General features: G+C 37.6%; 1 protein-coding gene and 1 long non-coding RNA gene across 7 annotated transcripts; both read right to left on the bottom strand.

Annotated features, from left to right (window-relative positions):
• Positions 1-2,429: 2,429 nt before the first annotated feature.
• On the bottom strand, positions 2,430-2,988 carry LOC137714955 (uncharacterized). The gene is made up of 3 exons (XR_011065494.1): positions 2,855-2,988; positions 2,657-2,735; positions 2,430-2,559 (listed from the first exon to the last, which is right to left on the bottom strand). It is a non-coding gene; the product is annotated as an uncharacterized lncRNA (long non-coding RNA).
• An 8,033-nt stretch (positions 2,989-11,021) lies between these two features.
• LOC137714954 (putative disease resistance RPP13-like protein 1) lies at positions 11,022-19,363 on the bottom strand. 6 transcript variants are annotated; one of them, XM_068454134.1, is made up of 16 exons: positions 15,396-19,363; positions 15,218-15,305; positions 14,879-15,133; positions 14,668-14,790; positions 14,416-14,546; positions 14,136-14,310; positions 13,911-14,034; positions 13,652-13,745; positions 13,422-13,560; positions 13,091-13,328; positions 12,727-12,921; positions 12,141-12,272; positions 11,731-12,055; positions 11,506-11,539; positions 11,132-11,226; positions 11,022-11,048 (listed from the first exon to the last, which is right to left on the bottom strand). In XM_068454134.1, exon 1 carries the CDS (start codon positions 19,219-19,221, stop codon positions 15,451-15,453), a length of 3,771 nt encoding a protein of 1,256 aa, XP_068310235.1. In that variant the 5' UTR covers positions 19,222-19,363; the 3' UTR covers positions 11,022-11,048; positions 11,132-11,226; positions 11,506-11,539; positions 11,731-12,055; positions 12,141-12,272; positions 12,727-12,921; positions 13,091-13,328; positions 13,422-13,560; positions 13,652-13,745; positions 13,911-14,034; positions 14,136-14,310; positions 14,416-14,546; positions 14,668-14,790; positions 14,879-15,133; positions 15,218-15,305; positions 15,396-15,450. The 6 variants fall into 6 exon arrangements, with proteins under 6 accessions (XP_068310235.1, XP_068310238.1, XP_068310236.1 ...); XM_068454137.1 differs by lacking the exon at positions 11,022-11,048 and adding an exon at positions 12,406-12,600 and having other exon boundaries at positions 11,165-11,226; positions 11,453-12,055; XM_068454135.1 differs by lacking the exon at positions 11,022-11,048 and having other exon boundaries at positions 11,165-11,226; positions 11,453-11,877; positions 11,975-12,055.
• Positions 19,364-22,959: the final 3,596 nt, after the last annotated feature.

Here is a 22,959-nt window from a genome sequence, read left to right as displayed (position 1 = left end):
AAGAAATTCAATTATTATAATGTTTTTTGTATCTTTATACCATGAATTTCTATTTTTTATAATTGAATGTAATCCTCTTGGTCCAGAACTACATACAACTGCTACAATATAATGGATAACTATAATTTGTATCTTTATATTATATAAATTTAACCTTTTCCAGTTAACGCTTTTCCAAATTCATTGTTGTTATCGTTGTTCCTATTTTGTAACCGAAATTTTTTTCATTTTTAACATCTTATCTTAACTTCAAACCCGCGGCAACACGTTGGTATTAAGCATTCAACATGAAGTATACCACCTTATTTTGAATGAGGTATTATTGTGTACGTGTTAAACTACTATTTGTTTAAATGTGTCGAACAATATCCTTCATTGCTAAGGTGTTTTATACAAAAAGAAAATCATAAACACAAAATTTTGATTTTGATTTTGATCCCCACAATAATTACAGTTGTAACTATTCTTTTTTTATTTTTAGTTCCTGGTAAAGATTTTGTACTTTTATCACACGTGTTGAGAATGAATCTGAACTTTAAGTTGACCAAGAGAATGAAATTATGAATAAAATTCATCATTCAGCTAATTCATGTATTATAATATCGTTCATATAAGGTATCAATTTTGATAATTTCTATCGCTTGATATGCTTATGCAAATAAATTTTGTTGAATGAAATATGACTGCTAGCACATATAACGATTAAACCCTACACATTAATGCGTTGATCTTGTACCAATAATTCTGCAGACATGCATGAGATGCGTTACGCGGTTTGGTGGTATAGTCATTTTAACTAGAAATTAGAAAGTGTTCGGTTTTTCTACTTTAAATTATGAGTTCGATATTATTTTATGGCTGATTCATTGTATAAGAGAGCAAAGCCTCTCCAACCAAAGCCATTTTCGATCTTCTTTGCAAAAGGAAGTTGGAAAATAGAAATTCCGTTTCAAATTTTCAGGTGAGGAACAGAGGAAGTAGAAAAGCCTGTTTAAGATTATAGAGGTTTACTTCGTCAGTGGACCGTGGGGATGATAAAGTTGTGGACAATAGCTGGTGGTTGTGCTTTACAGAAAGCATCTATCTTCTTAACTTTTGCTTCTTAACTTTTGCTTCTTGGTTCTTTCGAGGGGTGATAGAAAATTTATAAATGTGTGTCTGGTTTGTGATGTGCGGGTGTGTGTATATAATATATCCCTCAAAGGATGGGATCCCTTTCGGTTACTTTTTGTGAAAATTTTAAGAAACCTCTTAATGTAGATGTTCATCCTATACCGATAACCAGTTTTCATCATGTATTATTTATGTTTAATTTTAAATAAAAAAATTCAAATGATTTCTAATCGCACGATATACTATAAATGACTAAGATATAAAGATTCCTAGAATCCCAAAAATGGATCATGTCGGCATCCCTCTCACCTAATCCACTAAATTAGGAAATTTGTGCCGTTGAAATTTGATCCAACGGTTGAAGTTACTATAACTTTAAAGTGTTCCTCTGTTTGTAGCCGTTAGATCAAATTTCAACGGAACGAATTCCATGATTTGATGGATTAGGAAGAAAGAATCCGACGAAGATTCATTTCCCTAAAATCCTCACAATTTGAATCCAGATGGAATTCAAATCCTTCCTCAAAGGTGTGTACAGTAGACACCTTGTGGGTCCCGCTTTGAATTTTATTTTAATTATTCAAATCGTTTGTCATTTACTAAATTGTTCAAAGATCATCTTTTTCCAAAAAAAAAAAAAACAAATTATACATATTGAAAATCATTGACACGTTTAATTATAGTGAAGAAAATAAACAAGCAAGATATTTGAAGAAAGCCCTAATGACAACCAACTTAATTGAGTGGTTATATGATTTGTAATTTGAGTGGTTTTTTGCATAAATGTGAAGATCTAAAAATTAGAGGATCTCATTGTCGACATACAATTTGGAATCGGTCTACAATAGTATCTCTTAAATTGGCCTACAACTGTCACACATCGATCCCAACAAACATCCTAGACCGACATGTGATGTCAACATATACCTGGTCATTTTCATGCCTCGCCTCCAACTTTCCCAACTTTACCATCAAACTGAGTGAACTTGCAATGTTTAAATAATTTTTGTCTTCGTTTGTTAGCTTGCTATGCGAGTCACACGACATCACAAGACATCACACACGCTAATATATAGAAAACAAACCTCCGAGTCCAAATGCAACTTTGAATATTCTCTTGATTGCTCATGAAATCCACAATGGTGAGAAGAATGCTATAACCTCTCGGTTCCTTTAGATCACTTCCGGGAGAAAACATGTTCATATGCAGCAATAATAGGAACAATTTCATTTAAAGTATGTGGTATATATTTTTCTTTAAGGAGAGTATGCGGATTCTGAGTTTTGATGAAAATGTAGGAAAAGAATGCAGAGCTTTACCTTCACACGCTTTTTACCAGTTTCTCTAAATCCAACTGTGAAAACCATATTATCTCTCAAATCCATTTCAATAGGATGCCAACTCAAATGCTTTCCTTTTTCATACCTCAGCCTAACAAGATACTCCTAAATTCAAAGATGAAGAAATTATTGTTGATAAATTTATCTTTAAAACAAGCAAATGGAACTTAAAACAAAAAAAAGTGGTGGAAAGCTCATTTACTGGAATATCAACAGACGCAAGCATGATGACAGTGCTACAAGGATCAAGCGCGCTGTTCAACCACTTTGTTTGTACAAATCTGCACCCATGTGAAGATGAGAGTGACATCAAGAGAAGATGAAAAGGCATGCCTCTCATATTCAAACTATAAACAGTATTTAGAAAGGGAAAAGAAAAAAACATCGTTCCAGGGGTTACCTCTCCGATTAAAGGAGAATTATATTCATGCCAGATAGCTGGAGTAGCACCATTCAAGGACAATTAATTGATGCATGTTTAAATTGTTGGCAGTAGATGATCCTTTCTTTACCATTCCGGAGTTGCCATCTGCATCAACAAAGCCGACATATATGTAGTCCCATTGTGTTGTCCTGACTGATAGCATAGTTGAATTATACTGTTACAGAAAGGCAGAATAATTTACACTCAAGTGTTTAACTGCTTACACCGAAATCTGTAGGCGAGGCAGCAGACAGCCACTGAGTCGAGTAACACTGGCATTCTAGAAAGCGGTGCCAATAAGCCATGCTCTCTTCAACCATTGTGTTTGTATATAAACATTTGTGTATACACCTACCTCAAGATGACAGAGGCATTGAAAGATGAGCGAGCATTCCGCCGTATGGAAACCACAGCAGTACATCGGAGAAACAAAAACATCATCAACGAGCCCATGCTGGGTGAATCATATATGCGAGAGATTGCCGCCACACCAATCAACAACTAGTAATTGATATGTAAGCTAAAACCGGTTGCTATTATATTTGATGATACTGTCCGGAAATTTCAAGAAACATGTAAATGTTAGGGGAGAAATGAAAAATAAGAGAAAGAAGAAAGGGTAGCGCAGTTGAATTATACTGCTAAAAAGTAATTTAACAAAATTGAAGGCAAGTGGTGTCATATATATACATAAGTACCTGAGTAGTTGATGTAAGCTAACATCGTTTGCCCTCTGATAATCCTATCTTTACTGTTCAATAGTTTTCTCTCTGGGCCGATGACGTCCAACATACATTCAATCTTTATATAGATGTTGACGAGAACTGAGGTCTGCAGGTACCTGTTGAATGTCCATTTCTGTCCAAATATTTCCAACTTGACAGAAAACCAGAGCACCATTTAATAATCCTATTTTTACAGGTTTACTCTGTTTGCTCGCTGCATCAATGAAACCGATATACCTGCTACTACCATCACATTGTTCTGAGTTAGCATATAGTAGAATTGAACTGTCACAGAAAAAGACTGATATATAAATGCAATATAGATAAGGCAAACTGAAGATAGAAAAAGTCTTTCACTGCATGAAGGATTTTTAATGCAGTAAAAAAATAAACACTTACGATAAAGCCAAAAACATATCATCAAGTATCCAAAACAAACCTGCAGGAAGATAACAATCTAAAAAGCAATTGAAAAAAATAAGAATCTAACAAACATCTCCAATTCTAACTCCACAACGTCGCCTCTGAATGATGTAGAACTTGATCAAATTTAAAGAAACACAAGTGTATGAAGCAACCTTCTATTTTCCATGGACAAATTAGTAAAGGAGTGTGGAGGTTTTATATTAGAATACAGGCACAAATCATAATTGTGCCAACATATTCTTTATTAATATTTACTGGACACAATTTCTAATATCAGTGTCATAAAAATGATTTTATAATTATTAAAATATATTGTCTATCTGAAGACCGAAGGGGAAGTAGGTTGATTCATTATTTAGTAATATTTAATGGACACAATTTCTAACATTTGTGTCATAAAAAGAAATTTATAATTATTAACTCATTTTTCCACTAACTTTTGCACGGACGCTAATGGCACAATTGTTGGTTATGTGTCACTGCATGAATGACTTTTAATACAATAAAAAAAATTAACCCTTACTATAAAACCAAAAACCATATCACAAGTATAAAAAAAAACTAACCTGCATGAAGATAACAATCTAAAAAACTGTTAAAAAATATACAAATCTAACATACATTCATTGCAGCTGGAAATGATTCACTGTAAATCTAAAACACACCACTTAGTACTACAGTATAGTGATATTCTTCTTTACTTGTAAGTGAGAGATCTGAGGTTCGGTTCTCGCGAAAAACGAATTTGAACAGCATTATTGCTAACTTATTTTCAAGCTAAAATATTGCACAGTAATAAACAGCTCCATACCATTATTTACCACAAGCTCATTTTTGTTGTAGTGTGTTTGTGTGCATGTATATGTATGTAGTCTCTAGTTATTGAGTTATATAATATAGTAAAAGGATCCGGCGTGTCCATTCATCGTATATCGCGTGGTAAGTTTTTTTAGGTACTATTTATATTTGAATTTTAAATTTTAAATTTTAAATAATTTCTGACCGCATGATGTACGTAAACGGACATGATTGCGGGATCATTACGATCCGTTCCGTACCATCAAAGTGTATTTATAAACTTTGTTGGTCCCACTTTAAATTATATTTCGGAAAAGGATAAGCATCTATCTTTTTTTTCTTTTTGTTTTTTGTTTTTTGCTTTTTTTTTTTTTTTTTTTTTTTTTTGTTTTTAGCTTTTTTCCGAGAGATTATATAGAAAATTTATAAATGTGCGTCTGGTGTATGTGTGCGTGTATATGTATGTAGCCTCTGGTTATTGAGGTATATAATATATATCCCTCAAATGTGTGTATTTATAAACTTTGTGGGTCCCACTTTAAATTAACATACTTATATCTCTTTGATAACAGTTTGTAAATTTATTATACAAATTTGGTCTACCTAGCATTACTCTTTCTTGAAATTATACTTTTATAAGAGGGAAAAAAAATTCAAATTAATATCTTCACATTGATCAAACAGGAACTTCATGCATAACTTCCAAGTACGTACAACAAAACAATGGAGACTATCGGACGGGCGCACGACAAACTTGGGTCTCTTCGGTTAGCCGTCTTTCTCTTCCTTGACCTTTTGCTTGAGGTTTTGCATTCTTTTTTTATTTACTTGTAGAGCGTTTCGGCTTCTTGCTTTCCAGCTTCGAAGGAGCTGGTTTCTCCACTCCATCTTCATCAGCCGACGAGGTGTCGCTAAAGACCTGTCTTCTTCATCAGAACTGAGTGTTGGTATTTGACAGTTTACTAACTCAATACCAAAATATATGGGTGATAAGTTTACAAACTCTATCACACCTCTTTCACTTTGCACTCTCAAATAAAATTGGACAAAGAAAGAAATAGAGAAAGGAGGGAAGCAACAAGCTTCGGCAAAACACTTGGACTTTGATATATGAAAAAGGTTTACAAACTGTTGGAATAAGAAAGCTTACAAGCTTCTTCACAATTGGAAGTGGGATTTGGATGGGATGATATACAATGCTTGAGAACTTGGGTATTTATAGCAAACCAAATGATTAAACTAAGATTATTTATTACCACACAAAACACATTAATTGCACCTAATAATTTTATTCAACCATACCTAACATTGCCTAACTTTCAATGCCTAACTTTGACATTGATTGTCAACAATAGCAACCTCTTTTGATTTGAATTTCCAACACACCTCCTCAAATCAAAACGCCTTCATTCCTAGCATTTCACGCAGTAGCCGGAATGTTTCAATTGGCAATGGCTTTGTGAAGATGTCTGCCACTTGTTCCTTGGTGTGACAGTAGACAAGTTCAATTGTCTTTTGCTTCACATGGTCCCTTAGAAAATGGAACCTGGTATCAATGTGCTTGCTCCTTCCATGTTGAACAGGATTCTTTGCAAGTTTGATTGCAGACACGTTATCTACGTGAATCACAGTCGATTCCACTTGTGGATGACACACTGACTTCAACAGATTTCTTAACCAAATTGCCTCACACACGGTTGAGGCTACAGCAACATACTCGGCTTCACATGATGACAAAGCAACAATTGATTGCTTCTTTGAAGTCTATGAGAAAGCTATTGATCCTAGAAAAAACACATAGCCAGTTGTGCTTTTCCTTTCATCTTGGTCACCTCCCCAATCACTATCTGAATAACCAAATAATTTTGCATCTTCACCAAAATTATAAAATAGACCATAGTTTAGAGTACCTCTTATGTACCTCAAAATTCTCTTGGCGGCCAGCCAATGAGACTCCCTTGGTGTTTCCATGTATCGACTCACGAGTCCAACACCATAAACTATATCAGGTCTTGTGATTGTAAGGTACCTTAGGCTTCCAACGAGGCTTTTGTACACTGTTGAGTTTACAAACTCACCCTCTCCTCCTTTGGACAGCTTCAATCCAGTTGCGACTGGGGTATTGACAGTGTTGCACTTGTCCATATTGAACTTCTTCAATATGTCTCTCATGTACCTTTGTTGAGAGATGTAGATACCATCACTTTCTTGCTTCACTTCTATGCCAAGAAAGTATGACATTAATCCATTGTCAGTCATCTCGAATTCACTGAACATGGATTGCTTGAACTCATGGAACATTGCCTCATTGTTTCCTGTAAACAATAAATCATCTACATAGAGACAAATAATTAAGAACTCCCCTTTTTCACCATTCTTCATGTAAACTGAATGCTCGTATGGACATTTCTGAAATCCATTTTGGTGAAGGTAGTTGTCGATCCTTGAGTTCCAAGCTCGTGGTGCTTGCTTGAGGCCGTACAAAACCTTCTTCAAACGATACACCTTATCTTCTTCTCCTTGTACTTGGAAGCCTTCCGGTTGTTCCACGTACACTTCTTCCTCAAGTACTCCATTAAGGAAGGCTGACTTGACATCTAGTTGATAAATTTTCCATTTATGATGTGCGGCAAGAGAGATTAGCAATCTTACCGTGTCAAGTCTCGCAACTGGAGCATAGACTTCATCATAGTCCACTCCATACTTCTGTTTGTAGCCCTTTGCTACAAGCCTTGATTTGTATCGATCCACACTCCCATCTGCAGTGCGTTTGATCTTGTAAACCCACTTGACACCAATAGCCTTCTGATTTGGTGGGAGCTTTGTCAGCTCCCAAGTGTCATTCTTCTCGATGACATGGATCTCTTCTTCCATGGCTTTCTTCCAACAATCTTCTTCCACAGCTTCATTGAATGAGAAAGGCTCGTGGTCTGCATACAAGCAGAAAAGGTTGGTTTCTTCTTCTTCTTCTTCTTGTCCATAAATCTCTGTGAGACTCCTTAACCTCACTGGAGTTGAGGAGCTGCTTTCCTCACTAGATGTAGGACCACTCCTTGCAATTCTGTGCACTGGAGTTGTTGTGATTGTTTGAGCAGGCTGTTGCTCAATCGGTGGTACAACTTCTGGTTCTTCAAAATCAGTGGAGACGATCTTCTCTTTACTGACTTCTTTGTTGTTCCACGTCCATGTCTCTTCCTCACTGAAGATGACATCTCTACTAACCACTAGTTTGCCAGTTAATGGGTTGTAGAGCTTGTATGCCTTGGACTCTTCACTATAGCCCACAAACACACACTTCTCACCTCTATCATCAAGTTTCCTCCTCTTGGCTTCTGGAACTTGAGCATATGCAACACACCCAAAAATTCTTAGGTGTGTAACATTCGGCTTGTATCCACTCCAAGCCTCTTGTGGTGTCATCCTCTTGACACTCTTTGTTGGACATCGATTCAACAAATAAATCGAACAAGCTACAGCTTCTGCCCATAACTCTTTTGGCAAATTCTTCTCCTTAAGCATGGACCTTGTCATGTCAAGGATGGTTCGATTCTTTCTTTCGGCTATCCCATTTTGCTGTGGGGTATAGGCAGCAGTAAGTTGATGCCTAATTCCTTGTTCCTTGCAGTATGCTTGGAAAGCATTGGAGGTGTACTCTCCACCTCTATCTGATCTCACAGCCACAAGCTTGTGGTTACTTTCTGCCTCTGTGAGTGCCTTGAACTCCTTGAAAATTTTTAGGGCAGCTGACTTCTCCTTGAGAAAATAGACCCAAGTTTTTCTACTGAAATCATCAATGAAGGTAATAAAATACCTATTACCTCCATAAGACATGGGATCCAATGGACCACATATATCTGTGTGCACCAACTGCAGTGGTGACTTTGCTCTCCATGTATCACCAACAGGGAACGATAGTCGTGCTTGCTTGCCGAGCACACAACCTTCACATACTTGGCGTGTGGCTTCAATCTGGGGTAGACCACGAACCATTCCTCCACTTGACAGCAACTTTAGGCCATTGAAATTAAGATGGCCAAATCGAAGATGCCATTTCCATGACTCATCTTCCATTACACCGATGTTGCAGCTTCCAATCTTTGTGTTCAAATTCAACGGAAACATCCGGTTCTTTGACATTCGAACACGTGCAATAAGCTTTCTCCTTGCATTCCTGAGAGTGAGAAGCATGTTCTCCATATGTATAATGTACCCTTTCTGGAGCAGTTGACCAATGCTCAGAATGTTGCTCTTCATACCTGGTATGTAGTAGGTATCGGAGATGTATTCTTCTCTTCCATCCTTCTGGATGATCTTGATCTTCCCTTTGCCTTCAACTGGCAACTTTGAGGAGTCACCAAGACTTACAGATCCATAGGCCCCTTCTTTGAGTTCGGCAAAAAACTCCTTCTTTCCACACATGTGATTGCTTGCACCAGAGTCCAAATACCAAACATCTTGTTGGCTACTGGAATCATGGTGTGCTAGTAAGACTGTAAGTTCTTCATCAGTATTTCCACTTGATTCTGCCATGTTGACATGCTCACCATTTTTATGTGAACATTCATTGGCATAATGTCCATATTGCTTACAGTTGTGACACTGGATATGCGCCTTTCCTCGAGTAGATCTCCACTCCTGAGACTGACCTTGATTTTGTGCATAGCCTCGACCTCTTCCTCGGGCTCGTCCTCGGCTACGGTTGGATGAGCTCCCACGACGTGAGTTCCACTGCCCACGACCTTTATTTGGTTTGTCAATATTCAACTTTGACTCCAAAGCTTGCTCTAGCGTTGTGGGGCTTGCATTCTTCTGAATGCGTTGCTCGTGAACTAGGAGGGATCCTAGTAGCTCTTCTGCGCTCATCACCTCCAAATCCTTGGATTCCTCAATGGCAGTCACCACATGCTCAAACTTAGATGTGAGTGACCGGAGTATCTTCTCCACAACTCGTACTTCATCGAGTCTCTCGCCATTTCTCCTCATCTGATTTACTATCACAATGAGCCTTGAGTGATAGTTGGAGATGCTCTCCCCTTCATTCATATGAGCAGTTTCAAAATCTGCTCGAAGTGATTGTAACCTCATTTTCTTGACTCGATCTACTCCTTTGTAGATTGTACTGAGTGTATCCCATACTTGCTTGCTCGTTGTTGCTTCTGCAACCTTCTCGAACGTTGAATCTTCCAAACCCTGGTATAGAAGATACAGCGCCTTTTGGTCATTCTTTCGTAAGTCCTTGAGAGTGTTCCTTTGATCCGCAGTATATACGGCTTCTTGCTCGGCAGTGGGTACAACATACCCACTACTGACAACTTCCCATAGCTCCTGTGATCCAAACAATGCTTTGAATTGGATGCACCATCTTTCATAATTTTCTTTCTTCAATGTGGGAACTTGGAGTTGCACTAAGTTGGATGCCATAACTGCTGCACCTGCCAGAATGGTATTCTGGCTCTGATACCAATTGTTGGTATTTGACAGTTTACTAACTCAATACCAAAATATATGGGTGATAAGTTTACAAACTCTATCACACCTCTTTCACTTTGCACTCTCAAATAAAATTGGACAAAGAAAGAAATAGAGAAAGGAGGGAAGCAACAAGCTTCGGCAAAACACTTGGACTTTGATATATGAAAAAGGTTTACAAACTGTTGGAATAAGAAAGCTTACAAGCTTCTTCACAATTGGAAGTGGGATTTGGATGGGATGATATACAATGCTTGAGAACTTGGGTATTTATAGCAAACCAAATGATTAAACTAAGATTATTTATTACCACACAAAACACATTAATTGCACCTAATAATTTTATTCAACCATACCTAACATTGCCTAACTTTCAATGCCTAACTTTGACATTGATTGTCAACAATAGCAACCTCTTTTGATTTGAATTTCCAACACTGAGTACCAACTCCTGAACAATATCTTCATCCATGGCTACTTGGTCCTGGCACTCGGTCTTTCGCTTCCTTTTCTTCTTTTTCACATCTTTGGGTGGTTCAGATCTGAAAAACCAATAATAATGTTACAACACAAATACCAAAAGTAAAATTGTATAGAAATCTAGAAAGAGAGAGTGACCATACTTGGAATCCTTTCCTGGTAACCAAGGCGACCTAAAGGCAGCAATGCCTTCGTCGTCCTTGGTGTCATCTTCTTCGTCGCTTTCTCGTCCTTTACTTCCAAAGACAGATGAATGCTCGCCCACTAGAACACTGGAAGCAATTAGCATGTTAGAAAATGGAACATCAAACATGATTCTGTGAAAATGAACTCAATAGACAATGCGGTCTCAGACCTGGATTCCGACAACGAAGCATTTCTTTGTTGTGCTACTTCATGTAGAGTTGCAACGTACTTCGACAGAGGGCATGCCCCTGACTTTTTCTCATCCTATAACAACATATAAGGACTTCAGTTTCTCCAAGATGATATCAAAATAAAACGAAATGAAGGCAAATCGTTAAAGATATTTCAGATTAAAACAAAGTTGGATAATTCAATCATGAAAGATCCAAGAAATAGGCATTTGTGGTTATTGGCTGGTAATACATATCATACATTGATGGCAAAATCACATAAGAGAAAGAAAAAAATTACGGAAGTGCAGACAGCAGACCTCAAGCAAATACGCAGCTGCAGGATCATTTGGGAGAAAAGAAATTGACATACGCCTTTCATTTGTAAACTGACAATTAGCCTCGATCTGGGATATGGAAGAGCTGAAACATTAGCTATGTACAACAAGGTTTTCCAACATTTAAAAGACGTAATTATTAACAGATGAAACAGTAAAATAAAAAACTTCTTCAACAAATCGATAGTCCACACATCTCAAGCTCGGGCATGGGAGCAGAGCACATGTGGTCACTAGACTCTTCCACTCTAACCACATACCTGACAAATGAGCTCCCTCATTGATTTCCGAAACCTCTAAACCTTGTTGGATTTGCAGAAGGTACGCAATTCGTACAGCTAGAATAAAAGACAACTCGGGGAAAGCGACAGAATAGCTCCAGTGAGCTAAATGTTCAGCAAGCTCGTCTACAACAGAAAACACACATTCTCCTCAAACTCCCAAAAACAATAACAATGTAGTATTGAATTTGAAGAAGAGAAGAATGTCCACACTAAAATACACCTTCAGTACCAGTGGTGGGTCTGTTCAACTCTTTCATCTCAAGCATGTCCAAAAGCAGCATAGAAACCGGAATGAAAGTACCTGTCAAAGCAGCACTGTTATTAAGCGTTCTAATACACGTCAATCTGAGGGGAAAGTATCTAGCAGTTGGAACTAGATGGGCTACCCCATTAATTATTTGAGCTAGGGGATACGCAACAGCCCTAAACTCAGGTCCTGTGCCATAGGAAGAGACAGCTCCAGTCCAGAGCTCAAGACAGTTCATGAACTTCCACTCATAAACCTTTCGGAATGCTTTCTACAAAAGTCAAAGCAACACAAGTGAAATGCTAGATATATAGGGCATCTGGCACGTCTTAAACTAAATTCAATTTCCAGAATTAAAAATGAAAATGAGAAACTAGAATTTGAAACATGGAGGAAAAGCTAACATTGTTATTCAATGGTACCAAGAAAAACTTTTTTTTTTTTTCAATGTAGTCAATGACTTCAAAAAAACTTTTACAGGCAGTTTATCTAGCCGCTCTTGCCACAAATAATTCATAGAGGTTAAGCTCTCTCTGTGGGGTAGGTAGTGTCATTAGCCTTTCCAATCATTCTTAAGTTCCACAAAGATGCAAGTTAGCCTACAAAAGACAATCCAATAACTAAACAAAAGGTAAACATTCATATTTCAAGGATATAGTACCTTAGTTGAATTACATTGATACATAAAGGAAGAACAGATTACACTCAAGTGTTCAACTGCTTACACTGAAATCTGTAGGCGCAGCAGCCAGCCACCGAGTCTAGTACTACTGGCATTCTAGCATGCAGTGCCAATAAGCTGTGCTCTCTTAATAGGGTTGAGAGTCCAGGAGGTTTTGAACGTCCATTTCCATCCAAAATTTTCAAACTTGATAGTCCAGTAGAGCTCCATTTGATAATCCGATCTTTACAGGTTTAGGCTGTTTGCTCAATGCATCAATGAAACCGATATATCTGTTAGTCTCTTCACATTTTCTTGACTTAGCATATAATTGAAATGAACCGTTAAAGAAAAAGACTGATCCCTAATATAACTGCAATAGAGAAAAGGCAAACCAAAGAGAGAAAAAGTGAGAGAAAGTAAATTACAATTTACATCTGATCTGCAATGTTCAACCGGTGAAATCCATAGCACAACAACCAGCCTCTTTATCTAGTGACGCAACATACTGGCATTCAAGCAAAGCACTGCCATGAGGCACTATTCAACTGTTGTGCGCAAATGAGAGAAGTATGAAAAACCCTCTTCTCATGCAGGAGAATCATGTACATCCACCCCAAGTAGTTCCACAGTATCAGACTACAAAGAAGTCAGTCTCCTCGCATTCTAATGTAATTTCATTGGAATTAGACTCTGAAACTTGAATTTAAGTAGGAATATTGCTGAGGACAATCAATATAATAATAAATAAAAAATTACCTGGCTTCATCTTGAGAGTTGAGAGTTGAAGAGGTGAAGTGAAAGGTCATAGGATGGTGACTTCATCATCTATCTTTATGCAACGAATGCGAGATATGTTAACGAATCACAAGGTCGCCTACATATATAGTGAGTGAACCTGCAATGTTCATACAATTTTCTTTTCTTCGTTTATCGACTTGCTATGCGAGTCACACAACATCACACATGCTAATATATAGAAAACAAACCTCTGAGTCCAGATGCAACTTTGAATACTCTTGATTGCTCATGAAATCCACAACGGTGAGAAGAATGCTATAACCTCTCAGTTCCCTTGGATCACTTCCAGGAGATAAGATGTTCATAAGTGGCAACAATAGGCACAATTTCATTTAAAGTATGTGGTATATATTTTTCTTTAACTTATGTGGAATATATTTTTCTGTAGGGAGATTATGTGGATGCAGAGTTTTGATGAAAATGTAGGAAAAGAACGCAGAGCTTTACCTTCACACGTTTTATACCGTTTAATTCTGAATTGAACAGTAAAAAGCACATTTTCTCTCATATCCATTTCAATAGGATGCCAACTCAACTGCTTCCCTTTTTCATACCTAAGCTTAACAAGATACTCCTAAATTCAAAGATGAAGAAATTATTATGGATACATTTATCTTAGAAAACAAGCAAATAGAACTTAAAACAAAAGAGAGTGTTGGAAAGCTCAATTACAGCTCATCTGCAGTGCTCAACGTAAGAATTATCATTCTTGTGAAATCAGTAGCACACCAGCCAACCACTTATTCTAGTAATATTATTTACTGGAATACCAACAAACGCAAGCATGAGAATAGTGCTACAAGGATCAAGCGAGCTGTTCAACCACTTTGTCCGTGCAAAAGCATATCTGCACCCATTCGAAGATGACAGCGACGTCATAATAAGATGAAAAGGCATGCTTCTCATGTTCAAACTATAAAAGCATTAGAAACAAAATCACTCTAGGAGTCACCTCTCTGATTAAAGAAGAATTATATTCATGCCAGATAGCTGGAGCTAGCACCATTCAAAGACAACTAATTGATACATGTTTTAAATCGTTGGCTATAGATAATCCAATCGTTACAATCCCAGAGTTGCCATCTGAATCAATAAAGCCGACAAATACGTCAGTCCCATAGTGTTGTCCTGACTGATTGCATAGTTGAATTACATTGTTACCGAAAGGAAGAACAAATTACACTCAAAGTGTTCAACTACTAACACTGAAATCTGTAGACGCAGCAGCCAGGCACCAAGTCTAGTACACTGGCATTCTAGCAAGCGGTGCCAATAAGCCATGCTCTCTCCAACCATTGTGTTTGCAGAGAAACATATATATATGCACCTACCACAAAATGACAGATGCGTTGAAAGATGAGTAAGCATTCCGCCATATGGAAACCACAGCAGTATATATATACACAAGTACGTACCTGAGTGTTTGGTGTAAGCTAACATCATTTTCCCTCCGATAATCCTATCTTTGCAGTTCAATAGTTTTCTCTCTGGACCAACGAAGTCCCAGATACATTCAATCTTTATAAAGCTGTTGACGAGAGCTGAGGTCTAGAGGTCCCTGTCCCGTCAGGAATTGCGAGAGTGCGAGGTGTTGTAAGTCCATTTCCATGCAATAGATTTCAAACTTGACAGTCCAGAAAATCAGAGCACCATTTGATAATCCGATATACCTGTTTGTCCCATCGCACAAGCAGAAGATCAGAGTTATGTCGCAAACGAGACAAGCATGAGAAAAGCATCATCCAGGGATTTACCTCTTGTCATGCAGGAGAATCATATATATCGACCCCCAAGTAGTTCCACAGTATCAGACTACAAATAATTCACTCCCCTCGCACTCTCCTGTAATTTCATCGGGATTAGACTCTGAAACTTTAATTTAAGAAGGAATATTGCTGAGGACAATCAATTTACTAATAAATAAAATAGTACCTGGCTTTTGTCTTGAGAGTTGAGAGTTGAGAGTTGGAGAGAGTGAAATGAAAGCTCACAAGATGTTGACTTCTCCATCTATCTCTATGCAAGGAATGCCAGCTACCTTCTCATACCTCTTCTTCAGATACCTCTTCTTCAGAGAAGGACAATCCCAGATGCTCAGATAAGAAAGAGATGCCGGAAAACCCTCTTTTGGCAGGAATTTGAGACTCCTGCACCATCGAATTTGTAGGTGTTGAAGAGAAGTGAGGTGCTCAAGTCCCTTTCCGTCCAAAGACTTCAGATTCGATACAGAATAGATTCGGAGAGTGTGAAGAGTGGCAGGGAGCAGCTGTTCTTTGAGCAACGTCTCCAGCAGATCCTTGTTTCCTGAGATCCGAAATTGTCGAAGAGAGACAAGCCCTTGCAATCCCCATTCCACTGAAGGCCTCAGTCTCTCACAGTCAATGATAGATAATGATTGTAGGTTGGGAGGCAAACCCCCTTGTGCAAATGACACCACATTTGGAAGCAAGGATATCCACAATTCTTGAAGGGCGGTGAGGGTGTGCATGCGGTCCGGCAACAACTTCAAACTCTCGCATCCAGAGACAGAAAAGGAAGTGAGGTTGGGAGTGGGCAATCCCCCGTCGGGAAAAGAGACAAGATTTGGACATCCCCAAATAGACAGGGAGTTGAGATGGCTGAGATTTTCATCTGCTCCTTCTTCAACAGAAAGGGATTCCAGATTCTCACAATGACTTATAGAAAGAGATGAAAGGTTGGGGAAAATGCCCAAAGGGAACGACCTCAGAGAATCACAGCTCTCTGTTAAATCCAAAGACTGAAGGGAAGTCAATTTGGCCATCATCTCACGTGATAGGAATTCTAATTTCTTGCAATATAGTATACTGAGTGACGTCAGCGTGGTGGGCAGACCATTTGTTGGGAACGACAAGCGTGAGGAACATTCATATAAAGTCAAACTTTGAAGACGATTAACGTTGTGCACCATTTCCAACAACCACTCTGTCCCGCCATTAAAATTAGTTTCAAGCATCTGAAGCCACGGCAGCGTCCCCATCGGCAAATGTAGTACCTCACATCGACGGACCCTAAGTATCTCCAGGGAAGGAAGATGAGTGGGCAAGTTTCCTCTCAGCTTCGGACATTCGCCTAAAATCAGCTCCTTAAGACGAGGAAAGTCTGGACTTTCACCTCCACTTGGACTCGGCAGCCATTCCTCCCATGTTGGCATATTCCTAAACTCTAGCTTCTCTAAAGATTGAAATGGTTGATTTCCCCCATAGAATTCAACACCAACACTGGTAATTGACGCCATCCCTCCTACGAAAAGCTCTTTGAGAGCAGGTAGCCGACCAACTGGTGGCAGTGAACTGCAATTACTACAACCGCTGAGACGCATCACTTGTAGGTTGGGGAAGGACGAGTCTCCCACCCAATTCGGGAAACTGGTTCCACCATAAAATCTGATGGTTAGTTTCACCAAATTTACCGAAGGTTGTAGTCCTTCAAGTACCTGTCTCTCTTTTACGGAATCATGCAAAACCTCATCACCCCATTCCAACTCTACCTCATTGAGATCATTCTTATCCTTCAGCAAGGCATCAATAGCTCTGACTACATTTTCCAGATTCAAGATAGAAATTTTCCCTCGAAGGTGCGACAACTCCCTCAGTTCTGCAATGCTTGACCCAGTAGATTTCCCCAACACAAAAGCTGTCAGTGTTCTCAAGCTTTTTAATCTACCCATATGCACGGGCATTTTTTTTATGCGAGTTCCGCCAATATCAAGATGACGCAAATGAATTAATTTCCTCATGTCTGCAGGCAGTTTAAAAAGAGAAGAACAACCTAACAACAATAGAGTTTGTAAATTGTAGAGGGTACACACTCTATCAGGTAACCTTTTAATTCTCGTATAGGAGAGATCAATGTAGCGCAAGTGTATGTGATTACCAATGGAATCAGGTAAGTGAGTGATATTTCGATATCTTGACAATGACATTACCCGTAAATATTTTTGTGTTGGCAGAAAATCATCTTGAACCTTATTGCTTACATATACTTCGCCTTCACTTGGGTCATATGGTGTTAAAGACACTGGAAAGAATGTGTGCAAATACTTCACTCCATCTAATGGCTGAAATTTTGAAGATGTATCAAACTTTCCTCTCACATACGAGAAGTGGCGAACTCTTTTACGAGCTTCATGTGACTGTTCCAGATCCAACCTAAAACAAAACTCTCCAGACACAAACTTAGCCAAGTCATTGATGAGATCATGCATAGTGAATCTTGGTTGATCCAATCTTGGTCTTTGAAACAATGATCGCGATAACAGTTCGTCAAAGTATCTTTCACCAACCTCCTCCATTGTATTCCCACTATCTGATTGTGGAATTAAACCTTCTGCCACCCATAGTAGAATTACAGTTTCCTTTTCCAATTCATAGCCCTTTGGAAAAATTGAGCAATAAGCAAAGCATCGTTTCAAGTAACTTGGAAGGTAATGGTAACTCAATCTTAGAGAAGGAAGAACACTATTAGTGTGTGGAAGATCCCAAAGATTGCTATCCAATATGTAATTCCATTCCTTGTTGTCTAGGTTGCAACCTAAGAGACCCCCTAGTGTTTTTGAAGCTAAAGGCAAACCGTTGCACTTACGTGCAATTTTCTTACCAACTTCTTCCAAGTCTGGATGTGCACTAGAGTTTTCATTTCTAAATGCATGTTTTGCCAGTAACAACCAACAATCATCGTCCGACAATTTTTCCAAGTCATAAATTGGAATAGTATTGTGCACGATGGATGCAACACGTCTGCTCCTTGTTGTTACAATGACCTTGCTTCCCTTCGCCCCATAAGTGAAAAGAGTTCGTAGACGATCCCAGTCATCATAGCTCTCATTCCAAAGGTCATCCAGGACAAATAAAAATGGCTTTCCCCTTACTTGCTCCCTTAGTCGAGTTTCAAGGGAATCCATATCTGAGACGTCCCTCACTTGTTCCCTCCTTACTTGTTCCCTTGGTCGAATTTCAAGGGAATTCATATCTGAGATATCACAAGATTTCTCAGTGATTTGCTCAATAAGGGTCTTAATCACCCTCAAAGCATCGTACTGTTCGGAAACACAAACCCAAGCATGAATGTCAAAATGCTCTTTAACTTGTTCATCATTGTAAAGGAGTTGAGCAAGGGTTGTCTTACCAACCCCGCCCATTCCGACTATAGGGACTACAGAAAAATTACTGCTACTTCCATTGTCAGATAGCAGCAGTAGTTTTTTTAACTTTTCTTTATCCTTATCCCTACCATAAGGACAGAATCCTTCCTCAACTACAGAAGTTGTGGGAGTTCTTTGTGAAACATTGCGCCCAATACCTTCTCTAAGACCAAGGCGATTTCGCTGTTCTGCAAGGTGTTCTAACCTCTGAAATAACTCCTCTATCTTACCATTCATGCCTTTATAATTAAAAGGATTACGAGAGGTAGAAAGGAAGTTGCAAACCTGGGTTTGCTTAGTCTGATCTTTCACCTCGTGACGCAAAGCTTCAGTATCGATCTCATCCACCAAGTCCTCGGCTTCGAACACAGCATGTTTGAGCTCGTCAAGCCACATCCCGACGGCAAGGTCGACAATCTGCTTCTCCTCTGCGTCGTTGAGCACTGCATGAAGTGTAATCAATGTCACCTTCAGCTTGTCCATGAGTGAATGGTTGAGTCTTCTTGCCCGGAAAAAGGCCATGAACTCTCCCGAAGCAATCTTTTCGCACAGCATCTGGATCGAACCGGAGAGCAAAGCCTCTCCAACCAAAGCCATTTTCTCTTCGTGGCAAAAGGACTAATTTTGATCTAGTATTTGAAGTTGAAAAACTGAAAATTCTTTGTGAAATTCAAGTAAAGAACTAGCAAAGCCCGTTAAGATTATTATATGGCTCAACTTACTTCAAGATCAGTGAGACGACTTGCTATTTTTTGGTCAGTAATGCAGTGGACCACACTCGGCAAACATAGTGGTACTTGGTGGAGGTGCTTTGATGAAATTTCAGTAAAGTAGAGGGTAAAAGAATAATATGTCGGTTGGATGACATTTTCCTGTGTATTTTGGTGGTGGTCATGTTAGGACTGAAAGTTTATCAAAAGCATTCAAAATGAATTATACCACCTTATTTTCAATGAGTTATTATTGTATACGTGTTAAACTGCTATTTGTTTAAATGAGTCGAACAATATCCTTGATTGCTAAGGTGTTTTATGCAAAAAGAAAATGATAAACACAAAATTTTGATTTTGATCCCCATAATAATTACAGTTGTATCTATTCTTTTTTTATTTTTAGTTCCTAGTAAAGAATTTGTATTTTCATCTCACATGTTTGGAATGAATCTGAACTTTAAGTTGACCAAGAGGATGAAATTATGAATAAAACCCATCATTCAGCTAATCCACGTATTATAATATCGTTCATATAAGGAATCAATTTTGATAATTTTTATCGCTTGATATGCTTATGTAAATAAATTTTGTTGAATGAAATATGACTGCTAGCACCTATAATGATTAAACCTTACACATTAATGCGTTGATCTTGTACCAATAATTCTGCAGACATGGATGAGATGTCTCTTGCAACGTTACGCGGTTTGGTGGCGTAGTCATTTCAACGAGAAATTAGGAAGTATTCGACTTTTCTCCTTTAAATCATGAGTTCGATATTATTTTATAGCTGATTCATTGTATAAGAGAGCAAAGCCTCTCCAACCAAAGCCATTTTCGATCTTCTTTGCAAAAGGAAGTTGGGAAATGGAAATTCCGTTTCAAATTTTCGGGTGAGGAACAGAGGAGGTAGGAAAGCATTTTTAAGATTATATAGGTTTACTTCGTCAGTGGACCATGGGGATGATAAAGTTGTGGACAACAGTTGGTGGTTGTGCTTTACAGAAAGCATCTATCTTTTTTACTTTTGCTTTTTAACTTTTGCTTCTTGGTTTTTTCGAGGGGTGATAGAAAATTTATAAATTATATATACTTGAATTTTAGCACTGTTCGACAATAATAAAAGAACAGAAATAATTATTAAAAATCGTGAGAAACCCATCCCCATTGCTTTGCCTTTTGAATATTTTATTTTTTTTATTTTGCTTGGCTTTTTTACTTTCACGCCGAGTCTCCTGCAGTTGGTGGCACGGAACACGGTTTGAGGCACATAACACAATAAAATATTATAAAAACATTTGAATGCATGGAAACCAAATATTAAAAATTGTGAGAAGCTCAGCTGTTTTCCACCTTGCCTTTGGTTATTTTATTTTTTGGTTTTGCTCTGCTTTTTGCAAAACCACACAGCCAAAACAACAGCATCTTCTCATTTTTTGTATGCAAAAGCTGGAACACAGTATATTAGATAGGATTATTAGAAGAAATTCAATTATTATAATGTTTTTTGTATCTTTATACCAGGAATTTCTATTTTTTATAATTGAATGTAATCCTCTTGGTCCAGAACTACATACAACTGCTACAATATAATGGATAAGTATAATTTGTATCTTTATATTATATAAATTTAACCTTTTTCAGTTAACGCTTTTTCAAATTCATTGTTGTTATCGTTGTTCCTATTTTGTAACCGAAATTTTTTCATTTTTAACATCTTATCTTAACTTCAAACCCGCGGCAACACGTTGGTATTAAGCATTCAACATGAAGTATACCACCTTATTTTGAATGAGGTATTATTGTATACGTGTTAAACTACTATTTGTTTAAATGTGTCGAACAATATCCTTCATTGCTAAGGTGTTTTATACAAAAAGAAAATCATAAACACAAAATTTTGATTTTGATTTTGATCCCCACAATAATTACAGTTGTAGCTATTCTTTTTTTATTTTTAGTTCCTCGTAAAGATTTTGTACTTTTATCACACGTGTTGAGAATGAATCTGAACTTTAAGTTGATCAAGAGAATGAAATTATGAATAAAATTCATTTCAGCTAATTCACGTATTATAATATCGTTCATATAAGGTATCAATTTTGATAATTTTTATTGCTTGATATGCTTCTGCAAATAAATTTTGTTGAATGAAATATGACTACTAGCACATATAACGATTAAACCCTACACATTAATGCGTTGATCTTGTACCAATAATTCTGCAGACATGCATGAGATGTCTCTTGCAACGTTACGCGGTTTGGTGGTATAGTCATTTTAACTAGAAATTAGGAAATGTTCGGTTTTTCTACTTTAAATTATGAGTTCGATATTATTTTATGGCTGATTCATTATATAAGAGAGCAAAGCCTCTCCAACCAAAGCCATTTTCGATCTTCTTTGCAAAAGGAAGTTGGGAAATAGAAATTCCGTTTCAAATTTTCAGGTGAGGAACAGAGGAAGTAGAAAAGCCTGTTTAAGATTATATAGGTTTACTTCGTCAGTGGACCGTGGGGATGATAAAGTTGTGGACAATAGCTGGTGGTTGTGCTTTACAGAAAGCATCTATCTTCTTAACTTTTGCTTCTTAACTTTTGCTTCTTGGTTCTTTCGAGGGGTGATAGAAAATTTATAAATATGTGTCTGGTTCGTGATGTGCGGGTGTGTGTATATAATATATCCCTCAAAGGATGGGATCCCTTTCGGTTACTTTTTGTGAAAATTTTAAGAAACCTCTTAATGTAGATGTTCATCGTATACCGATAACCAGTTTTCATCGTATATTATTTATGTTTAATTTTAAATAAAAAAATTCAAATGATTTCTAATCGCACGATATACTATAAATGACTAAGATATAAAGATTCCTAGAATCCCAAAAATGGATCATGTCCGGATCCCTTTCTCTTAATCCACTAAATTAGGAAATTTGTGCTGTTGAAATTTCATACAACGGTTGAAGTTACTATAACTTTAAAGTGTTCCTCTGTTTGTAGCCGTTAGATCAAATTTCAACGGAACGAATTCCATGATTTGATGGATTAGGAAGAAGGAATCCGACGAAGATTCATTTCCCTAAAATCCTCACAATTTGAATCCAGATGGAATTCAAATCCTTCCTCAAAGGTGTGTAGACACCTTGTGGGTCCCGCTTTGAATTTTATTTTAATTATTCAAATCATTTGTCATTTACTAAATTGTTCAAAGATCATCTTTTCCAAAAAAAAAAAAAAAAAAAAAAAAAACAAATTATACATATTGAAAATCATTGACACGTTTAATTATAGTGAAGAAAATAAACAAGCAAGATATTTGAAGAAAGCCCTAATGACAACCAACTTAATTGAGTGGTTATATGATTTGTAATTTGAGTGGTTTTTTGCATAAATGTGAAGATCTAAAAATTAGAGGATCTCATTGTCGACATACAATTTGGAATCGGCCTACAATAGTATCTCTTAAATTGGCCTACAACTGTCACACATCGATCCCAACAAACATCCTAGATCGACACGTGATGTCAACATATACCTGGTCATTTTCATGCCTCGCCTCCAACTTTCCCAACTTTACCATCAAACTGAGTGAACTTGCAATGTTTAAATAATTTTTTTCTTCG

The sequence above is a fragment of the Pyrus communis genome, chromosome 14, assembly GCF_963583255.1.
Source record: "Pyrus communis chromosome 14, drPyrComm1.1, whole genome shotgun sequence".
NCBI lineage: Eukaryota > Viridiplantae > Streptophyta > Magnoliopsida > Rosales > Rosaceae > Pyrus > Pyrus communis.
Note: the sequence above shows the minus strand (reverse complement) of the source record. Positions and strands in the feature narration are given on the sequence as shown.

Bases quoted from the DNA above. Each gene is read 5' to 3' on its own strand.
- LOC137714954 (XM_068454134.1), bottom strand. From the start codon at position 19,221: ATGGCTTTGGTTGGAGAGGCTTTGCTCTCCGGTTCGATCCAGATGCTG.